At 42.1% G+C, this 19,797-nt stretch overlaps 2 protein-coding genes across 3 annotated transcripts in view; both read left to right on the top strand.

The window, feature by feature from the left end:
• LOC110485549 (zinc finger protein GLIS2) overlaps positions 1-3,674 on the top strand; it is a 43,241-nt gene extending 39,567 nt beyond the window's left edge. For both annotated transcript variants that reach the window (XM_036949223.1, XM_036949222.1), the window contains one exon: positions 207-3,674. In XM_036949223.1, the coding sequence (XP_036805118.1) occupies positions 207-934 (728 nt within the window). In that variant the 3' untranslated portion in view covers positions 935-3,674. The remainder of the gene's footprint in view (positions 1-206) is intronic.
• Positions 3,675-4,017: 343 nt separating this feature from the next.
• On the top strand, positions 4,018-18,574 carry LOC118940350 (beta-1,3-galactosyltransferase 2-like). The gene is made up of 4 exons (XM_036949220.1): positions 4,018-4,309; positions 14,361-14,871; positions 15,033-15,239; positions 15,652-18,574. Exons 1-4 carry the CDS (start codon positions 4,278-4,280, stop codon positions 16,048-16,050), a joined length of 1,149 nt encoding a protein of 382 aa, XP_036805115.1. The 5' UTR covers positions 4,018-4,277; the 3' UTR covers positions 16,051-18,574.
• Positions 18,575-19,797: the final 1,223 nt, after the last annotated feature.

The following is a 19,797-nucleotide window of genomic DNA, read 5'->3' as shown; positions in this document are numbered from 1 at the left end:
GGGTACTTCGGGTCAGATTAAAGGCATGCATACATGTCGCACACACACCGGCATATCATCTTTAATGCACACCGTCATTTAAAGATGCTTTTCTGGCATGCCTGTCCAAGAAGAACTGCTAATACCATATGCATTCCAAAATCTGAAGATCTGTCAGTTGACAAGACAATTCACATCCATCCTTCTCTCCTCTTTCCCTCTCCCAGGAGAGAAGCCGTACATCTGTCCGTACGAGGGCTGCAGCAAGCGCTACTCCAACTCCAGCGACCGCTTCAAGCACACGCGCACCCACTACGTGGACAAGCCCTACTACTGCAAGATGGCTGGCTGCCTTAAACGCTACACCGACCCCAGCTCCCTCCGCAAACACATCAAGGCCCACGGACACTTCGTCGCGACCCAGGAACAGGCCTCCTCAGCCGGGCTTGGGGTGTTCCTCAAAGGGGGTGGTCTCCACGGAGGTAACAGTGGAGGGGTCTCAGAGATGGGCTATGTCGGCGGGGCCCATATTATCATCCCAGGAGGGGCCGCCATGGCTTCTCTCCTAGGGGGCCACCATCTAGGGGCCTCGCTGCCTCTCTCGGCCATGTGTGGCCCTCTGGATCTCAGCAGACTAGGTCACCCTGGAGCCTCCTTGTTCTCACTAGGTAGTGGAGGTGGGGGATTGGGTTGGTGTGATTCCTCCCTGCTCCCGTTTGGACTCTCGACTGCATCCGTGTTTGGGTTGGCTTCCATGGGTCTGGGGCGGCTAGGGAGAGGGGAGAGCAGGAGGGAGGGGGAGGAGGAGGACGGATGTGAAGAGGAGAGGGAGGATGAGGTATTGAATTTGTCTGCGGGAGGGTACGGAGGGACAGGGGCGGGGCGGGACCTCCCCTCCTGGGTGGTGATTCAATCCCCTGGGGCACTGGTGCTCAAACCAGCTGTTGTCAGCTAGGGCCAGGGTGTGTGTGTGCTCAGCTTGGGACACGTGCTCACACACCTGTTGCTACGATCAAGGGACAGGGTGTGTGTGTAAGTTTGTGTGTGTGTGTTTGTGCCTAAACAATGCCTCGGAGCTGAAAGTTGGTGTGTGTGGAGGGGGAGGGTTAGGTGCTTTATAAAAGCTGTGTGGGGGTCATTCTCCTTTTCAGACATGAAAAAACTAATTTCAACACAAAACAGTAACAGCTGGCTGAAGAAAACAACAAGAAAACTATGGAAATGTACCTCAAACATTCCCTATGGACTTTTCCCAATGGACTTTTCCCAATGGACATCCCTAATTGACATTCCCAAATGATTTGTGTGGCAACACAGTTGGATTTATGTAATCGCCATTATGATGTAAAGAAGAAGCAGCAGTTATTGAGAGAATTGAGGTAATATGCTCCTGTGTGTTTTGTTAGTCATCATTTGTATGCAGCACAGACCCTATGGACTATAACCGATAACAGCTACTGTTAGTCTGGATAGTCACTATAACAGTGGGTTTTATATCAGTGTCTTTAACTATTATGGCCACCAGGGGGAGGTAGAGAGTCAGGTAAATTTTGTCTAATCTTTCTAGCCTCACATCAGAACTGAATTGTTCTGTGTGGACGTTGTCTGTAGCCACAGATCTTGGGTCAGCGTACCATCCTTAACCATTAGAAGATGCGAAACTGACCTTAGATCAGTGTCTAGGGCCAACTTTATTCTCCTTCCTCCCGCCCTACTCAGTCTCTAGACTCACAACAACAAACAGCCTTTAAAATCCCCTGTAGGGAATAGGCTCCCAAGGTTACAAGGTAGCCAGTGGAAATCTGTGGTACACACACTACAGAGCAAACACAGTCTTGTTGAAGCATGTCGTATGTCAAACTACATTCTACATGCGTCTATGGGGTGGATTCTAACTTCCACTTTAGTCAAACATTGATGACAATGGGAGACTAAGTTCAAATGTAACTGGAAGTTTAGGATTTGCCTTTGTTATATATATATTTTTTTTACACAGGCAGGGCTAGGGGTAGCCTTCACTCATGTTACCCGGTTACCCTGGGGTCCTCTGAGCTAAGAATGTGGTATTTAGTTCCATTGTCATGTGACTGCCACCTGCATAGTTGTAAGGTTGGTTGCCAGGACGACAGAGGTGTGGTTTGGCTAAAAAAGGCTATGATGTTTCGCTGACAATGAACCGCACCTTCCTCTCCCCTCAACCAACCTACTTGACCTGCAGTGGCTTCACACACCTAGGCTGCATCTGAAATGACACCCTATCCCTGTATAGTATTCCCTAAAAGGTAGTGCACTGTAAAGGGAATAGTGTGCCATTTCAGTCGCATACCTCATGCTTTATGACTGACGATCAAATTCAATAACTTTGAATGAATTAAGCTTAAAATAACCTATATCTTGTATGTTTTTACCCTACAAATGGATCAAATCTGGTGTGGTCCCAACAGCAAACAGCCTTTAAAATCTCCTGTAGGGAATAGGCTCCTGAAGTTACAAGGTAATAAGTGGAAAAAGTTTGTATAGGTATGACATCTCTGTGTCTTTTCATCACTTCTGCAAACAAGTCAAACACGTTTTATTTGTCTTTCTGGTTAAGACGAGACGTTTCTGTTGAATGTTGAAGTTGTTCCTCTCTCTATCTTATTTTGTCACTTGGTGACAATGGGCGCGTCCCAAATGGCACCCTATTCCCTATGTAGTGCGCTACTTTTGACCAGAGCCCTGGTATAAAATAAAAAAAAGTAGTGCACTACATAGGGAACAGGTTGTCATTTGGGGCGCACACAAAGACAAGGATCCTATGTCAGGATCTACAAACCCAACGATGACGCATTAACCCTTTGTGCGACAGACATTTCTCAATAAAGCCGACAAACCTCAGAAAAGTATTATTTGCTAATAGCTCATCCAACTCAAAGGTAGGGATTGGTATTTGATCTGCACAACTCACCTGGCATCCAGTATTATTGGCCAAGTTAGGGATTTCTATTTGATCCAGGTTTTATTGATTAGATAAGTAGACCCAATCTAAACAGAAGTGTGTGCATAACTGTGTAGTACTTATAATAGCTTCATTATTTGTATTTATGCACAGACAAATCACTCAAAATAATACTTAGTCGTTGTTGTAAGTACAATGTAACAACGTGCAACTCGACCATGCCAGTAGAATTTAAATGTAGTTACAAACCAGGAACTGTAAGATTGATTGGGAAAAACCCGAGACTTCAGGTTCCCATATTGAGGTAACACAGAAACTACAAATAGGACAGAGGTGAATGTACATATGAAGTCTACATATGCACAAAGGGTTAACATGACACTATGGCCTCCCTGTTGCAGGCCAGCATCTGATATAATTTCTTATCCTCGTTTGCACATTAAGATTTGCAATTATTATGATGTATTTTTTTATGTTTCCAAGTGCCTGGTATGTATCATAAGTGAAATATACTGAAAATACACACAGCACATTCAATGAAGTACAGGTACATGTAATGCAAATGTATAAATGTAGGTATTTGTTCCAAAGGGTCAACGCTTTACATGACTGACTGTTTAGAGTTGACAAAAGGTGTGATTGGTGACATCATAGCATTGTGTGCTTTCAGTTTTTTTTACGAGGACTGTTAAACGGAATGTGTCGTTAATGACGAAGACGTGACGTTAATAAACAAAGACAAACAAATGAAGTGGCATTGTTGTGTCACCTGTGTGTGTGTTCATCAACTCTCCTGGGTTGTAGGCAAGTAGCGTGTTATGCCGCGTGTGTGTGTGTGTGTGTGTGTGTGTGTGTGTGTGTGTGTGTGTGTGTGTGTGTTTAGGCCTACTGTCTGCGATCAGTGTAAGAAAGAAAGATACGTTTCCCCTTGTAGCCTGACAACGTCCAAAGTCAACAAAACCATAACACTTTACAACACCGAAGCAGGCGCTCTCTCTCTCACACACACACACACACACACACACACACACAACTCCCCACCTCCCACACACACTTGTTTCCTCATCTCTCCTCCTGCCCTCCTCTCCTCCTCTGCCCTTCCCCTGTCACACACTCGCCCTACCCTGTAGGCTACAGAACACCTGTGAAGCTACACCAACTCCAGCATAGACCCATTGACGTGTGAGGCTCAGAGCCCACCTGGAGTGTGTTCTACTGGATAGACCTGAAACACAGGGGAGGGAGGTGCTGGGATTGTCCTGGGTTGGTCGTACACACACACAGGAGGGGTGTTCTTTCCTTCACCAGTCACTGCCACAAGGATCCATGGTCTCTCTGAGGAGGGGAACTGTCTGCACTCATGGAGAAACAAGGAGGGAATGGATGTAAACGGTAAGCACAGCCAATGACATCTCTCTGCTCTGCTCAGGATAAACTGACTGACGTACAATCAACCAGGGCTAGCCAATAGGGTCCCGTTTTACAGTGCTTTACAGTAACCAGTTACTAACTAGATCAAATACACGTTACTTCTAGCCAATAGGGTCCCGTTTTACAGTGCTTTACAGTAACCAGTTACTAACTAGATCAACTATACGTTACTTCTAGCCAATAGGGTCCAGTTGTACAGTGCTTTACAGTAACCAGTTACTAACTAGATCAACTACACGTTACTTCTAGCCAATAGGGTCCAGTTTAACAGTGCTTTACAGTAACCAGTTACTAACTAGATCAACTACACGTTACTTCTAGCCAATAGGGTCCAGTTTTACAGTGCTTTACAGTAACCAGTTACTAACTAGATCAACTACACGTTATTTCTAGCCAATAGGGTCCAGTTTTACAGTGCTTTACAGTAACCAGTTACTAACTAGATCAACTACACGTTACTTCTTGCCAATAGGGTCCAGTTTAACAGTGCTTTACAGTAACCAGTTACTAACTAGATCAACTACACGTTACTTCTAGCCAATAGGGTCCAGTTTTACAGTGCTTTACAGTAACCAGTTACTAACTAGATCAACTACACGTGACTTCTAGCCAATAGGGTCTAGTTTTACAGTAAATGTCCCAAATTGTATGTACATGGTAGGTACAAAAGGTAAGAGGATCATATATGTGCGCTTCTCATTGCTTACTCAATCAATCCCATTTATCTATAAAGAAATTTTTACATTAGCTGTAAAATAAGAGTGATTTAAAGTAACCAGTTACTAACTAGATCATACTTCTGTATGTAGTTACATGTTTGTAACTTTAGATAGACTGACACAGTGTCTACTGTAGAACCTAAGCCAAAGATTAGAATAGGGTAACATTTACATAGAATATGATGACATCAGGCCATTTCTATTGGCCCTAGTCATAAATAGAATGTTTGGCGTTCTCTGAGAAAATGACCCTAAAAGGAGAAGAATACATAGCTGAAGAATGTATGTAATGATGTGGAAAATGTGCAGGTATATACTTAATTTCTATACTTATTATGTACTTATTGAAATACATTAAATTAGCTGTACAGTGTATTAAAGATGGTATCTTTGTCCAGATTGTACTTTTAAAGCTATTTTTACAGCAGTAGTTGTCACTAAGTGCTTTGACAGTAACTATGGTCAGTCACTTCAAAGAAGCAAAAATATGCAAATAAGTCCAAATGAAATCAAATCAAACGTTATTTGTCACATGCGCCAAATACAACAGGTGTAGTAGACCTTACCGCGAAATGCTTACTTACAAGCCCTTAACCAACAATGCAGTTGTAAGAAAATAGAGTTAAGAAAATATTTACTAAATAAACTAAAGTTTGAAAAAAAGAAGAAAAAAAGATACATAATAACAATAATGACGCTATATACAAGGGGTACAGTTTCCGAGTCAAGTAGAAGACTACGGTAAAATACACTGTATTTTTCAAAATAAGAGAAGGTAGGGTTTGAATAACGTATAGCGTAGACAAAATACACCCCAGGAGTAGTTTAACTTTGAGTTAAATGTAAATACAGTATTTTTTGATTTTCTGATCGATACATGTTTTATTTTGAGTGCCGACAGCAAACAACCTTTTAAGTAGACTGACTGGAATGGATCGTGCGGAAAAAGAAACCCAGCATAGATCGTATCTGCTTCACAGTGAAAGCATGCTTCGCTTTTATCTGATCAGATATGAACACAGTTCCCCTTATGACACTGATGAAGCCCTGTTAGGTGAAAACTAATGATGGAATACATTTTAATTTACTTCACTGTAGATAAAGAGTGGGAACCTTCCTCATGTTCCTATTCATAACGAATGACTGTTTTGGTCTAAAAGTAGGCGACGTCAATAATCTATACCTACATGTGCGCTAGGTTTCCCCCTTTTTCATTCCCTGACTGTAGGCAGGTTTCCATTGACCCAGGTTAATTCGACGAAAGCAATGTTGCTAAAATAAATCATTGCGACATGGCAGATGGCATATCACAGGAGGTTGGTGGCACCTTAATTGGGGAGGACAGGCTCGTGGTAAAGCCTGGAGCGGAATGGGTAGAATAGCATCAAACACATAGTTAGATGCCATTCCATTGGCTCTGCTCCAGCCCTCATTATGAGCCATCCTCCCCTCAGCAGCCTCCACTGTGGCAGATATAGAAAACACTTTCTAAAGCCTGACATTGTTATCCGTTTGACAGCAGTGGAATTTTCTTTTGTCAAACTTTCTTTATTGCAACAATTGATTATTTTTCAACTATAAAAGTAATGTTTATTTGCAGGACAATGATTGTCCTGACTTTCAAGAATGTTGTTTTGCCTTGCTTTTCTGGTTGGCTGGCAAGTTTCACCATCCAATTATTTCAGATCTACAAGAGTGTAGGTTTCACCATGGCACGTACGTGGCGGTACCTGGCGGTGCCTGGCGGTACCTGGCGGTGCCTGGCGGTGCCTGGCGGTACCTGGCGGTGCCTGGCGGTGCCTGGCGGTACCTGGCGGTGCCTGGTGCCCCATATAGATAGACATGGAATCACTGGTCACTTATTTTTTAAATATTTTTATTTTATTTAACTAGTCAAGTCAGTTAAGAACAAATTCATATTCACAATAATGGCCTATATATATATATAGCCAATAGGGTCCAGTTTTACAGTGCTTTACAGTAACCAGTTACTAACTAGATCAACTACACGTTACTTCTAGCCAATAGGGTCCAGTTTAACAGTGCTTTACAGTAACCAGTTACTGTAAATATCGGACAAAACACACATCATGACACTAGTCACATTAATAATAATGTTTACATACTGCTTTACTAGTTTCATATGCATATACTGTATTATAGTCAATGCCAGTCCAACATTGCTCGTCCTAATTTGTACATATTTCTTAATTCCACTCTTTTACTTTTAGATTTGTGTGTACTGTTGTGAATTGTTAGAGCTAGGAACACAAGCATTTCTCTACACCCGCAAGAACATCTGCTAAATATGTGTATGTGACCAATAATATTTCATTTTATTTCACATGAGAGTTATTAGAATATGGCAAATATTAGTAAATGATTGCATTCTATACATGCTGACTTTCGCGGGCTATAGGTGGGAAACAGATAGGTGGGAAGGCATACAGGATATCAACTATTTATTAACGCGCAATTTCCCTCAATGCATAATCGAAACACTTCGACCACTAACTACATTTTTATTCAACACTGTAGACACTGCCCCTCTGACTTTCTCCACCAATGGCTTTTGAGAACGAGGCGTGGCAAGAGGACGGGAGTCAAGGACATGCAAAAATATTTATGCCTAACCCATCCTCTAAAACAGTGTTTCCCAACCCTGGTCCTCCAGTACTCTCTCCAGAACACGTTTTCATTGTAGCCCTGGACAGACACGCCTCATTCAACTCATTGAGGGTTTGATGATTAGTTGACAAGTTGAATCAGGTGTGATTGTCCAGGCTTACAATAAAAATGTGTACTGTTGGGGAACTGGAGGAACAGGGTTGGGAACCACCGCTCTAGAAGAGCAGCTATATTCTAAGAAATGGTAGAGCCAAGCAACCTAAGCAAATATAGTTTTATGAATGACAGATGAGACATTTATATATCACTATTTTGACAGGTTCTAATGTACGGAAGAGTATCAAATCAAATGAAATTGTATTTTTCACATGCTTCGTAAACAACAGGTGTAGACTAACAATGAAATGATTACTTATGGCCCTTCCCAACAATGCAGAGAGAAGATTTTTGAAATTATACAAATAATAATAACACCAGGAATAAATACACAATGAGAAACGATAACTTGGCTATATACACAGGGTACCAGTCCCAAGTCGATGTGCAGGGGTACGAGGTAATAACATGGCTATATACACAGGGTACCAGTACCAAGTCGATGTGCAGGGGTACGAGGTAATAACATGGCTATATACACAGGGTACCAGTACCAAGTCGATGTGCAGGGGTACGAGGTAATAACATGGCTATATACACAGGGTACCAGTCCCAAGTCGATGTGCAGGGGTACGAGGTAATAACATGGCTATATACACGGGGTACCAGTACCAAGTCGATGTGCAGGGGTACGAGGTAATAACATGGCTATATACACAGGGTACCAGTACCAAGTCGATGTGCAGGGGTACGAGGTAATAACATGGCTATATACACGGGGTACCAGTCCCAAGTCGATGTGCAGGGGTACGAGGTAATAACATGGCTATATACACAGGGTACCAGTCCCAAGTCGATGTGCAGGGGTACGAGGTAATAACATGGCTATATACACGGGGTACCAGTACCAAGTCGATGTGCAGGGGTACGAGGTAATAACATGGCTATATACACACTGTACCCGTACCAAGTCGATGTGCAGGGGTACGAGGTAATAACATGGCTATATACACAGGGTACCAGTACCAAGTCGATGTTCCGGGTGTACGAGGTCATTTAGATGTGTACATATTGGATAAAGTGACTAGGCAACAGGATAGATAATAAACAGTAGCAGCAGTGTATTTGATGAGTCAAACGAGTTCGTGCTAAAAGCGTCCATGCAGATAGTCTGGGTAGCTATTTGGTTAACTACACTACATGGCCACAAGTTTGTGGACACCCCTTCAAATTAATGGATTTGGGCTATTTTAGCCACATCCGTTGCTGACAGGTGTAAAAAAATGTAGCACCCCGCCATGCAATCTCCATAGACAAACATTGTCAGCAGAATGGCTCATACTCAAGGGCTCAGTGGCTTTCAAGGTGGCAGCGTCATAGGATGCTACCTTTTCAACATGTCAGTTTGTCAAATTCCGGCCCTGGTAGAGCTGCCCTGGTCAACTGTAAGTGCTGTTATCGTCAAATGTAAAAGTCTAGGAGCAACAACGGCTCAGTCACGATGTGGTAGGCCACACAAGCTTACAGAACGGGACCGCAGAGTGCTGAAGCGCGTAGTGGGTAAAAATCATCTGTCTTCAGTTGCAACACTCACTACCGAGTTCCAAACTGCCTCTGGAAGCAACATCAGCACAATAACTGTTCGTAGTGAGCTTCATGAAATGGGTTTTCATGGCCGAGCCACCGCACACAAGCCTAAGATCACCATGCACAATGCCAAGCAGAGAGTGGCGGAGTGATGAATCACGCTTCACTATCTGGCAGTCCGACGGATGAATCTGGGTTTGGTGGATGCCAGGACACCACTACCTGCCCCAATGCATAGTGCCAACTGTCAAGTTTGGTGGATGAGGAATATTGGTCTGGGGCTGTTTTTCATGGTTCGGGCTAGGCCCCTTAGTTCCAGTGAAGGGAAATTGTAATGCTACAGCATACAGTGACATTCTATATGATTCTGTGCCTTCCCAGAAGAGTGGAGAATGTTATAGCAGCAAAGGGTGGACCAACTCCATATTAATGCCCATGATTTTGGAATGAGATGTTTGAGGAGCAGGTGTCCACATACTTCTGGTCATGTAGTGTATTTCATCCAAGTCCTTGTGGTGAGATACACACTGTAGATAGAGACAGTTGAGTTGTGTGTGTAGCAGTCTTATGGCTTGGGGGTAGAAGCTTTCAGGGTCCTTTGGTTTCAGACTTTCAGACTTTGGTTTCAGTCCTTTGGTTTCAGACAGATACCGCTTGCAGTGCGGTAGCAGAGAGAACAGTCTATTTTAACAGAATAGTACTCAGTTGTCTTTGACAATTTTTAGGGCCTTCCTCTGTCACCGCCTGAAATAGAGGTCCTGGGTGGCAGGGAGCTCTGCCACAGTGATGTACTGGGCCGGACGCACGACCTACCCTCTGTAGGGCCTTAGGGCCAAGTAAAACATAATTTTTTTAATGGTGATGGGGGTGGTACTTTGAATTTTTTTCACGGATAGTACTTTAAAACTTGAAATACTTTGAGAATAAAGTTTAAATTATTATTTTTTTGAATAAAGTCAAAACACTATGTCGAGAATAAAGTGGCAATCTTTCGAGAATAGAGTGGCAATCTTTCGAGAATACAGTGGCAATCTTTCGAGAATAAAGTGGCAATCTTTCGAGAATACAGTGGCAATCTTTCGAGAATAGAGTGGCAATTTTCGAGAATACAGTGGCAATCTTTCGAGAATACAGTGGCAATCTTTCGAGAATACAGTGGCAATCTTTCGAGAATACAGTGGCAATCTTTCGAGAATACAGTGGCAATTTTTCGAGAATACAGTGGCAATCTTTCGAGAATACAGTGGCAATCTTTCGAGAATACAGTGGCAATCTTTCGAGAATACAGTGGCAATCTTTCGAGAATACAGTGGCAATCTTTCGAGAATACAGTGGCAATCTTTCGAGAATACAGTGGCAATCTTTTGAGAATAGAGTGGCAATCTTTCGAGAATAGAGTGGCAATCTTTGTAGAATAAAGTGGCAATATTCGAGCATCAAGGCGTGGTTATATTTCAAAATGAAAGTATATATTGGGTTATTAATTGCATGCCTCCCTGGCTCCTTGTTGCTGTATGCCCACTGTTGACATGCCTGAGTTAGATGACTGGTGAAACAATACTTTAGAACTGGCATTAGTAACAAGGAAATCCTTGCTCTTTTAGCACATAATAGCCAGACGATTAATAACTATTAAGACCTGGAAGAGGTTGTGCCACAGATTGAGTGTTTCCAGAAGGAGGAACCACACGGACATGGATGAGGTATTTCATCCAAGTCCGTGTGGAGACGGGCGGGTTGTGTGTGTTTGCAGGTGTGTGTGTGTGTGTTTGTGTGGGCGGTAAAAAGTTTTGTGCAAAACAAACAAATGGCCACCAATCTAATGATCTAATACACTCTTTCAAAGAGGCGTCACTGCGCACTAATGCTTATCAATCACTCGCACGCACAAAATCACAATCTTGGCACTGTCACTGAATGCAAAGACAACTGTGATCTGAGTCCCTGTCCGTATGCCCTCAGAATTTGCTTCAACGTTCTGCTTCGTAGCCTAGGCAAAAACTTTGCAAAAATTCGGTGCTTAATGGCAACTGTTAAAGCGACCATTGTGCTTTACTAACAGTAGTATCCCCCCGTATGGCAACTATCCTTCTAACAAATGTCGGCTAGTAGGACACGTGAGCAGCACCCCTAATAAAACAAATTATTTTGGAATCCTGGAGACCGGGATGTGTATGTCCCATGTCAAGCTGCTCTCTAAATTAGCTACAAAACTGCTATTTTGCAGCCCATTATAAACCTATAGCGGCCCACTCGATTGAGTACCCTAGCCTGTAGGCTAATCGTGCGTTAATGTGGGCTAGTGAAAGTAAATTATAGGCCTATCCAACGGCTGCCGGAGGCATAAACCATGAAGAAGGGGTTTTACACCAAGTGTCTGTAGGAGGAGATGCAACTCATTGCCCACTCCCACTCATTGCCCACTCCCACTCCTGCACGCGCAAACCAGCTAATCTGAGGCACTGTTTGAATATATTCATGGAATGGATTCTCCCTTTCTTAAAATAATCATTGATCTAAATATAAGCCTATTAGACGATGATAGGCTATATGCTATAAAGAAATAATCACTGATCTGACATGGTCAGATGGTAGCCTAGGGTTTCCATTGGTGCTTCCCTACAAATCAAATCAAATCAAATCAAATTTATTTATATAGCCCTTTGTACATCAGCTGATATCTCAAAGTGCTGTACAGAAACCCAGCCTAAAACCCCAAACAGCAAGCAATGCAGGTGTAGAAGCACGGTGGCTAGGAAAAACTCCCTAGAAAGGCCAAAACCTAGGAAGAAACCTAGAGAGGAACCAGGCTATGTGGGGTGGCCAGTCCTCTTCTGGCTGTGCCGGGTGGAGATTATAACAAAACATGGTCAAGATGTTCAAATGTTCATAAATGACCAGCATGGTCGAATAATAATAAGGCAGAATAGTTGAAACTGTCCCTGTCCCTACAGGGACCCGCAATCCTTTCCCACACAATCCGTGACCTACATTCACAAGATAATAAACGTAGGCCTATGAGGCTATATCATTTAAAGTGTAGTTTACATAAAACATTCATGCCATTGCTCACAAATGTGTAAATTAACCTTTCGTTTCAACATATAGGCTGCTGGCCAAGCTGTTATTCTCTAAAGTACAGTATGCATGGTGTTGGCATATGCAGGGGATTGAGGACAACTTTATAGCGAATTTGAAGGGCACCATGACCTGGACTGATGCATGCACCTCTTTGCGTCTGGCAACGCACCATGGGCGTTCGGTAGAATGGTATTGCCTTGGCGATATCGTTTTGTGTGTCACACACACGTACACTTGCATACACACACACAACCCACTCTCTACCTATGTACTGTATGTAACCAGACGGACTTCTGTGGTTCCTCCGGTCCTAATACTTATAATAATATTATTATGATGTGCTACAGGAGAAAGGATTGCGTTGTTACTAAAGCCAAATCTAAAGTATAGTTTCACCAGGTCATGTAACTCAGATACGCGCACAGCAACAGGGAGCCAGGGAGGCTTGCAGTTAACCACATCCCCTATATAAATATAAACATGAATATAAATGTAACTGTGACTTTATTCCTAAAATGTTGACTTTATTCCTAAAATGTTGACTTTATTCCCAAAATGTCAACTTTATTCCTAAAATGTTGACTTTATTCCTAAAATGTCAACTTTATTCCTAAAATGTCAACTTTATTCCTAAAATGTTGACTTTATTCCTAAAATGTCAACTTTATTCCCAAAATGTTGACTTTATTCTCAAAATGTCAACTTTATTCTCAAAATGTCAACTTCATTCTCAAAATGTTGACTTTATTCCTAAAATGTCAACTTTATTCCCAAAATGTCAACTTTATTCCTAAAATGTTGACTTTATTCTCAAAATGTCAACTTTATTCCTAAAATGTTGACTTTATTCTCAAAATGTCAACTTTATTCCTAAAATGTTGACTTTATTCTCAAAATGTCAACTTTATTCCTAAAATGTTGACTTTATTCCTAAAATGTTGACTTTATTCTCAAAATGTTGACTTTATTCTCAAAATGTCAACTTTATTCCTAAAATGTTGACTTTATTCCTAAAATGTTGACTTTATTCTCAAAATGTCAACTTTATTCCTAAAATGTTGACTTTATTCTCAAAATGTCAACTTTATTCCTAAAATGTTGACTTTATTCTCAAAATGCCAACTTTATTCCTAAAATGTTGACTTTATTCTCAAAATGTCAACTTTATTCCTAAAATGTTGACTTTATTCTCAAAATGTCAACTTTATTCCTAAAATGTTGACTTTATTCTCAAAATGTCAACTTTATTCCTAAAATGTTGACTTTATTCTCAAAATGTCAACTTTATTCCTAAAATGTTGACTTTATTCTCAAAATGTCAACTTTATTCCTAAAATGTTGACTTTATTCTCAAAATGTCAACTTTATTCCTAAAATGTTGACTTTATTCTCAAAATGTCAACTTTATTCCTAAAATGTTGACTTTATTCCTAAAATGTTGACTTTATTCTCAAAATGTCAACTTTATTCCTAAAATGTTGACTTTATTCTCAAAATGTCAACTTTATTCCTAAAATGTTGACTTTATTCTCAAAATGTCAACTTTATTCCTAAAATGTTGACTTTATTCTCAAAATGTCAACTTTATTCCTAAAATGTTGACTTTATTCTCAAAATGTCAACTTTATTCCTAAAATGTTGACTTTATTCTCAAAATGTCAACTTTATTCCTAAAATGTTGACTTTATTCTCAAAATGTCAACTTTATTCCTAAAATGTTGACTTTATTCTTCGAAACTACATTTGAATTTTATTCTCTAAATATTGACACATCATTCTCGAAATCATCAAAAAACACCGGCGTTTACTAAATGTTTATCTTCACTTGGAATACTCTTCCATACTAATGAGACCATGTTGATCTACCAATCTAACCTCTATTTTCTTCTTCTCCCATTTAGTCAAGTCGTGGTCGAGAGCCCTGTACGACCACTGCGGTCTCTGGTGCGGCCGTGTTTCATCTTCCTCCTCTTCCTGTCCACGGTCATCGTGATCATCCTCTTAGGTTTTCCTGACAGATTCTCCCAGACAGATTGGTGGAAAAACCTATCACTGTACACATACTACCATAGATGGACCAACCCCGACCGCCACCGTGGACCATCCCCAACCACCATTCCCCCAACCACAGTACCAGCCCCACCCTCAGCCACCATACGTCCGCTACCAACCAATCACTACCACTTTGGCTACCCTCGTAACTACCACTTCATCGTAGACGAACCGGACAAGTGTAATGCCCAGACCCCGTTCCTGGTGCTGATAGTCCCCGTGGCGCCCGGTAACCTGGCCGCCAGGGACGCCATCCGCAGGACGTGGGGTAATGAGACCCTGGTGCAGGGGAAGAAGGTACAGACGCTATTCATGCTAGGACTTCCTGGAGGACTAGGTGCCCAGGAGCTGCAGGAGAAGGTTGGTCTTGATTGTTTTAGCTTTTTTTAGTGTTGTGTTTATTTTTGTAAAGTGTGTTGGGGTTGTTAATATTTAAATAGAGTTTGATTTGATTTTGATTTGATTGTGACTTGAGCTGACCTAACTTTGACTTTGTCTTGACTCTTGACTTTGATTTGAAGGTGAACCAGGAGAGCCAAGTGCATCATGATCTACTCCAGAGCAACTTCCTGGACTCTTACCTCAACCTCACCATTAAGACCATGGTGATTATGGACTGGCTGGCCACCCACTGCACCAATGCCACCTACGCCATGAAGATCGACTCAGACATGTTCCTCAACGTAGAGAACCTGATGACTATGTTGCTGAGACCGGACGTCCCCAAGGTTAACTTTATTTTTATTTTATTCAACCCAACCTCCACCTCTTTGGGGGACAGCTTTATTACTCTGTCTGTCTGTCTGTCTGTCTGTCTGTCTGTCTGTCTGTCTGTCTGCCTGCCTGCCTGCCTGTGCCTGCCTGCCTGCCTGCCTGCCTGCCTGCCTGCCTGCCTGCCTGCCTCTGCCTGCCTGCCTGCCTGCCTGCCTGCCTGTCTGTCTGTCTGACTAACGTCTGTCTGTCTGTCTGACTAACGTCTGTCTGTCTGTCTGACTAACGTCTGTCTGTCTGACTAACGTCTGTCTGTCTGACTAACGTCTGTCTGTCTGTCTGTCTGTCTGTCTGTCTGACTTACTAAGTTTATTCTTAAAAAAAAAAAAAATGATATACAAAGATTAAATTCCTTCCCTATTTCCCAAGGTGAACTACCTGACAGGGATGCTGATGTGGGATCGCCCGGTCATCCGGAACCCCAACTCCAAATGGTATGTTCCGGTGGAGATGTTAGCCGACAACCGATACCCGACCTACACACTTGGTATGGGATACGTGTTCTCCAACGACCTGCCGGAGAGGTTCGTGGCGGTATCCAAGGACATCAAGCTTTTTAATATAGAAGACGCCTATGTTGGCGCCTGTATGAAGAAACTGGGCCTCTCGCCCACAAACTCACCAGATCCTTGGCAATGGAAGGCCTATCTCGGCAAGTACAATCGCTGTGAATTTTCCAAAGTCATCACCTATATTTTGAGCCGCCCGTCCCAGATAGTGGACTACTGGATGGACCTGAAGAAGACACCTGGTTCACCCTGTCCCTAGACACTGATCTAGTGTCCATTTGGTATTTTTCATCCTAATGGTCGAGTCTAAGTCTTTAGGTAGCCAAACAGATATATATACCTGTATATATCGATGAAAAAAACACAGCTGTAGCTCTGCCACCTTCCGCCTCAGATGTGGAAGGCTGACATCGGCGCATGTGGTGGATTGAGATGCAGCCCATGCAATAAAACAGATATCTCTAGCTTAAACAGACCGTTTCTGATGGGAATTTTTATGTTACGCTTATTCAATTTCCGCGTGGACATTGACTCTGGTACTAGTACTAAGTTTCACGGACTCTATCAGTGTCCGAGGGGCAGGTAGCTGAGTGGCTAGTGTTGTGCCAGTAACTGAAAGGTTGCTAGTTCAAATCCCCTAACAGACAAGGTGAAAAATATCTGTCGATGTGCCCTTGAGCAATGCACTTAACCCTAATTTCTTCAATGTTGATAATGACTGACCTTGGCTGTAACCCCATTCTTGGGGGGAGTTGAGATATGCAAAAAAAAAAGAAAAATCAAAGGTGTATAAAACAGACTTTTAGATGTGTGAACCAGGACAAATATAAGCACCTACCTTGTTAGGACTCAATTACCCATAATGACATTGGGTAGGGTGGGAAATAAAGATGGGTGGTGGTGGGGCTGGTCGGGATGATGAAGTTAGGTCATTGAGTAGTTCTGAACTTGTAATGACTGTCGGAATGGGATATCTGACTTTCAAAGTCTTCATTTACAATGGTGGAACATACTTTGCAAAGGGATCTTTTGTGATTTTGTGATCCCGAATCTCAGGAATCCAAACAAATCCAGACAGATAGGAGGATGGGATCAGCATCTGTCTAGTCTCTTGTGATAGATTAACACTTTCACAGGCCAAAACTCACACAAGATGTGTCTCTGTTCACATAAGATTTGTCTCTGTTCACACAAGATTTGTCTCTGTTCACACAAGATTTGTCTCTGTTCACACAAGATTTGTCTCTGTTCACACAAGATTTGTCTCTGTTCACACAAGATTTGTCTCTGTTCACACAAGATTTGTCTCTGTTCACACAAGATTAGTCTCTGTTCACACAAGATTTGTCTCTGTTCACACAATATTTGTCTCTGTTCACACAAGATTTGTCTCTGTTCACACAAGATTTGTCTCTGTTCACACAAGATTTGTCTCTGCCCACACGATATTTGTCTCTGTGTTACATGATCATCTGTCTGCCAAATTCCATTGTGTTGTGACACCATTCGGGAGACGGTGTTCTAGAAACCAGTTGGGTAACCTGTAAGAAACACTGGTGAGAACCAAAAGCCATCCATTATTAATGATTCAGTCTCTAACTCTCAAAAACAATTGAAAGGAAGATTATTTTGTACATAAAAAAAATAGTTTTGTCAAGAAGTATTTGCCTAGTGAATTAACAGTAGCCCGTAGGCCTAGACCTTGCCCAAACCAAGTAGACCGATATAACAGTATCAAATATTTAACAGCATAATATATTTATTTTACTGGGTGAGTTCTTTTTCAATTCAGCGACATCTACATGAATAATTAAGTTACATATATTGTTCAACAAAGCCTCTTTTTATATCGGCATCAGTATATTAAGTCACACATTATGTTACACAAAGCTTCTCTCATCCTGTTTGCTTAGCATGACACTGTTCAAATGCTGTTTGACTTCTATGTACGTATTGCACAATTCATTTATTTGCAGAACAGTTGACTAAAACCTGGACAAGAATAAGGTGTGTTCCATTGTCAACGAAAGGAGTTCTGTTCTCTTCCATTGTCAACGAAAGGAGTTCTGTTCTGTTCTCAACTTCCACAATGAAAGGAGTTCTGTTCTGTTGTCAACTTCCACAATGAAAAGAGTTATGTTCTGTTGTCAACTTCCACAATGAAAGGAGTTCTGTTCTGTTCTCAACTTCCACAATGAAAGGAGTTCTGTTCTGTTGTCAACTTCCACAATGAAAGGAGGAGTCCATCATTATTCTCAATGTCTGATGACTGGTGTAACAAAATAAGATGATATGAGTAATGACATTAGGAAGGTAATGCAGAAGGCTGCAGCCCTGGAAAGCTATGAATCACAGGAGGCTTGTGAGGGGAGGATGGCTCATAATAATGGCTGGAATGAAGGGAATTGTATCAACCACATGGGAAAAATGAGTTTGATACCATTCCATTTATTCCGTTCCAGCCATATGAGCCTGTCCTCCCCAATTCAGGTGCAACCAGCCACCTGTGCTATGAATATGATGTGGCATGTGTGTCTATGTTCTTTGTTAAGGACATCATCGTTGTGACAATATGAACAATGATGATATTGAGATTATTTATGTTATGAAAAGCACAATAAAAGTTCAATAAATGATTTGTATTATTTACGATCATAATCATTGACATGGTGAATGCATTGCAGTTGACAACAGGGATCTTTAAAAAAAAGAGAGACAGGGTTTAACTGTCAGAGATTTGTCTCGTCGAAATGTTGACAATAAAGGCTACTTAATACTCTGTTCTCATGTGTTGGTTTCTCTTGTCCTACCAAATAAACTACCTGATGGAAGGAAAGTGGGTACATCCCCTATGGCACCTTATTTCCTACCCATAGGGCTCTGGACAAAAATAAGGCACTGTATAGGGTGCCATTTGGAACACAGTAAGTGCTTGTGGTGAGAGAAAACGATGCTGAGTCATTCAACTCGTCAGGCAGGTCAGGCCGTCAGGCAGGCTGGTAGGCAGGCCTGTAAGACCTCATTTCTATTTTTAGACGTTGCCGAAGCCTGCCAGATCTTACAATGACTACATAGGTAATTTAAGTATCAGCTAACCACATATGTTATAGCAATTTGTCAGTCGTTGACGTGGCTTGCAACCAGTGGTTGTTGCGTCGCCTCGACAGCTGTGGAGCGCACCCTGGGTCTGTCAGACCTCTCTATCTGCTTGTTAGGTCATAACAAACCAGACCACCCATAACTAATGCCGCGTTCAAGTGCTAGTTGGAACTAGGAAACTCGGACCACCAGATTGCTTTCCAGCGGAAGTCATTCATTGTCAATGGAGCAGTCCGCAACAATGAGTTGGGGATGCGGCATTAGGCTGCACCGCATGTGTTCAATATTTTCAACTCGTGTATTGCTTTACCGTGCAGTGGTACAAACAGAAGTTCATAAACTGTCAAGCCAATTAGCTAACTATGTAACTACAAAGCTAACCACTTTGTTAGATACACTACATGACCAAAAGTATGTGGACACCTGCTCGTCGAACATCTCATTCCAAAATCATGGGCATTAATATAGAGGTGGTCCCTCCTTTGCTGATATAAGAGACTATACACTCTTATGGCAAGGCTTTCCAATAGATCTTGGAACATTCCTGTGGGGACTTGCTTCCATTCAGCCACAAGAGCATTAGAGGTTGGGGACTGATGTTGGGCGATTAGGCTTGGCTCGCAGTCTGCGTTCCAATCGATCTTTACAGTTGGCACTATGCATGGGGGCAGGTAGCGTTCTCCTGGCGTCCGCCAAACCCAGATTCATCCGTCGGACTGCCAGATGGTCACAATAACAGCACTTACAGTTGACTTGTTGGAAAGGTAGCGTCCTATGACGGTGCCACGTTGAAAGTCACTGAGCTCTTCAGTAAGGCTATTCTACTGCCAATGTTTGTCTATGGCGATTGCAAGGCGGTGTGCTTGATTTTATACACCGGTCATTAACAGGTGTGGCTGAAGTGGAA

The sequence above is a fragment of the Oncorhynchus mykiss genome, chromosome 17 (assembly GCF_013265735.2).
Source record: "Oncorhynchus mykiss isolate Arlee chromosome 17, USDA_OmykA_1.1, whole genome shotgun sequence".
Classification (NCBI taxonomy): domain Eukaryota; kingdom Metazoa; phylum Chordata; class Actinopteri; order Salmoniformes; family Salmonidae; genus Oncorhynchus; species Oncorhynchus mykiss.
This window is presented reverse-complemented; position numbering and strand designations above follow the sequence as displayed.